The sequence below is a fragment of the Apium graveolens genome, chromosome 2, assembly GCF_009905375.1.
Source record: "Apium graveolens cultivar Ventura chromosome 2, ASM990537v1, whole genome shotgun sequence".
NCBI lineage: Eukaryota > Viridiplantae > Streptophyta > Magnoliopsida > Apiales > Apiaceae > Apium > Apium graveolens.
The window spans coordinates 8,876,084-8,879,629 of NC_133648.1; the positions used below are offsets into that span (position 1 = coordinate 8,876,084).

The window sequence follows — 3,546 nt, forward strand, 5'->3', positions numbered from 1 at the left end:
AATGGTGATGTTGATAAATATAAGGTATGATTAGTAGCTAAGGGCTATGCACAATGTTATGGCATGGATTATAATGAAGTATTTTCCCCAGTTGTAAGACTCAGTACTATTCAAGTAATCCTGGCAGTAGCAGCAATATGGTTGGGAAGTTTTTCAACTTGATAAGAGGAGTGCTTTCCTTTACGGTGAGCTCAAGGAGGAAGTGTTTGTGAAACAACCTGATGGATTCGTTAGAAAGGGAGAAGAGGAAAGGGTTTACAAATTAAAGAAAGCTTTGTACGGTCTCAAGCAAGCTCCACGTGCATAATACAAGAGGCTTGAAGCTTATATCTTGCGTGTAGGCTTTCAGAAGTGTACCAGTGAGCATACTTTGTTCACGAAATCAGCTGCAGTTGAAATTTTGATAGTTAGTCTTTACCTAGATGATCTAATTTTTAATGGAAATGATATACATTTGTGTAATGAGTTCAAAAATCAGATATATGCTGGAGTTTAATATGTCTGATCTGGGAAGAACGAAACATTTTATTGGAATAAAGGTGTTGCAGAATTCGAATGGCACTTTTATTTGTCAGAGAAGATATGCACGAGAGATATTGGCAAGGTTTGAAATGGCAAGTAGCAATGCAGTAAAAAATCCAATTATGCTAGGAACAAAGTTATCAAAGGATGAAGGGGGGACTAAAATTGATGCAACCTTGTTCAAACAGGTAGTTGGAAGTCTCATGTATCCAACTGCAACTCGTCCTGATTTAATGTATTGTGTATGCCTTATTAGCAGGGCCATGTCAGGGCCAACTACTTTTCATTGGCTGGAAGCTAATAGGATCTTAAAGTATTTAAAAGGGACAAATGATCTTGATATTTTTTACAAGAGATAAGAAGGAAATGCAACACTTGTGACGTTCACAGACAGCGAGTATGCTAGTGACATTGATGATCGACGAAGTACTTCTGGATATGTGTTCAAGATACGAATTGGGGTTGTGTCATAGTCCTCTAAAAAGCAACATGTGGTGACTCTATCAACAAATAAATCAGAGTACATTGTGGCAGCTCTTTGTGTGTCAATGTATTTGGCTTAAAAGGATCCTGGGAGAAATTGGGATTGTGGAAGATGGTGCTACTGTGGTTTTTTGTGATAATAGCTCTGCTATTCAGTTGTCCCTAAATCCAGTATTTCATGGGAAAAGTAAACACATTGATGTGAGATTCCATTTCTTGATGGACTTAGTGAATGCAGGAGTTTTTGAACTGAATTATTACAGTACTGAAGAACAAGTTGCAAATCTGAAACTCGAACAGTTTAAAAAACTTTGTGTCATACTTGAGATGGTTAGCGTGTGAGAAGTAAGCTAAATATACATGTTTAGCTTAAAGGAGGGAATGTTAGGTTTTCTTTCTAAATAAATGTTTATATAGTTATTTAGGTAGTTCAATAAGATATATTATTTCGGGAATATAGAGTTTCTTATTAGTTAGGATTTGTTCTAGAGTAGATAGACTTTGATTCATTAGATAAAGTTTCTGAAATTCTATCAAGTGGGGTAGTTATCTCGAGTGTTTGTAAGGCTTATATAGCCATCTTTTTTTGTTGATTAATATACATTCCCTCAAGTACTGTAACTTTTATTCCTCTAATTTCCAAAAATAATAACCTCTACTACTATTATAATTCTAAGTATTGGAATGAAATGCAAATAAAAGATTAAAACCAACAACTAGGCACATTTATAACATATAAGAAGCAAGCATCTTTCGCTATCATTGATATCAGGTAGCAACTTAAACAAGTATTCAAGATAAGAAGACCTGTTATTTTGAAATGCAAAGAGCATAAAAGTATAATTAGATATTAGATATGCAAGTTCACAAAATGATAAATTTTTGTTTGATGGAAAGCAAGAACTTGGATACCTCTCTATGACTCTATGCATCCGGTGTTTAGAGGATTATGTCTCCTAGGCTGTTGTGAAGACTTTTTCTACTTCCTTCCTGTCTTGTCCGTTTTTTCAGAATAAGTGAGTAATCTTGGTGCACTAGTTTTTCGTATGACATCTTCGTGGACTCTGCATCAGACTACGGACATGTCGTTGAAATTAACATAAAATAAATTATGATCATCTGATATCAGAATCAGTAGTGGATGAACCGGAAAAATTTAGACTAATTGAGATGTTTCTTGACAGTATGTCCCTCCGACCCTGATCTGAATACTCCCGCCTGCCACCCTTTAAAAAGAAAACTTGGTTAGAGACATGAGTCTTTTGCATTTCAAATGAGAGGACATGTTTTAAGGTTTTGGATGAGCCGGTTCTGTACAAAGACTAGTTACAAACTATTGTAGAACTCAATGGACTTAATCTCCATACATGACTAGAAGTTGAAATAATTTGAAGTTCTTGTTAAAGTGGTAAGTTGGTAAATAAAAGCACAGTATCTTAATTTTAAAACAAACTTTCTTATTGGATTATCAACTGAAACTTGTTACAAATATTACATTAACTAATAATAGAATACTTCATTTTATGAACTAGACCCAAAAGTAGGACATACTAACATAGTACATTTTATGAATTAGACCCATACTAACACAGTTCTAAGACACATAACATAAAAGCTTTCGAATTGCTCCTCTTCATGCCATCTAGTCAACTTCCTCAATCTTTGGCCCAGCACCAGTAGAGCCACCGGAACCACCACCATGGCCACCACCAGAACCACCACCATAGCCACCAATAGGCATATCACCAGCATCGCCCATCAGAACATCACCTCCACAGCCGTGATACAACCTTACGATAATAGGATTACAAAGTCCCTCCAGTTCCTTCAACTTGTCTTCAAGCTCATCAACTTCTGCCAACTGATTTATCTCCAACCAATCTATTACTTCATTCACAGTAGACTCAATCTTCTCCTTGTCACCTGCATCCAACTTTCCAGCAATCTTCTCATCCTTCACTATGTTCCTCATATTATACGCGTAATTCTCCAAACCATTCTTGGCCTCTACCTTCTTCTTAACCTCCTCATCATCGGCTTTGTACTTCCCAGCCTCTTTCACAAGCTTCTCAATCTCATCATTACTCAACCTCCCCTTATCATTAGTAATCATAATCTTGTTCTTCACACCAGCAGTCTTATCATCAGCCGAAACATTCAAAATCCCATTAACATCAATATCAAACACAAAATTGATCTGAGGCACACCTCTAGGCGCAGGAGGAATTCCGTTGAGTGTCATTTATGACACTTTATTACGCTCTGTAAAGCTTTGAATTGGTATATGTGTACTCAAGTTGTTGGTGTTTTAATGTGTTTTCTAGTATTTTTGCATTTTCGGGCATTCTCCAGGTAATCAGGTGAACTAGCATTGTTTTGGTGCTAATTTGGTGTTAGGAATGTGTTGGAATAAAAGCTCGTGGAAGACCAGCTCAAATTAGCAAGGAAAAATGAAGAAGTCAGAATTTTAATTAGGAGGTCAGCGCGCCCGCGTTGTGATAGTGCGCGTCCGCGCCCAAGGTCCAAAAACGCAGCGCGCCC

The 3,546-nt window shown here is 36.9% G+C and overlaps 1 protein-coding gene across 1 annotated transcript; it reads right to left on the bottom strand.

Moving 5' to 3' along the window:
• Positions 1-2,647: 2,647 nt before the first annotated feature.
• LOC141685227 (heat shock 70 kDa protein-like) lies at positions 2,648-3,247 on the bottom strand. The gene has a single exon (XM_074490341.1). It carries the CDS (start codon positions 3,245-3,247, stop codon positions 2,648-2,650), a length of 600 nt encoding a protein of 199 aa, XP_074346442.1.
• Positions 3,248-3,546: the final 299 nt, after the last annotated feature.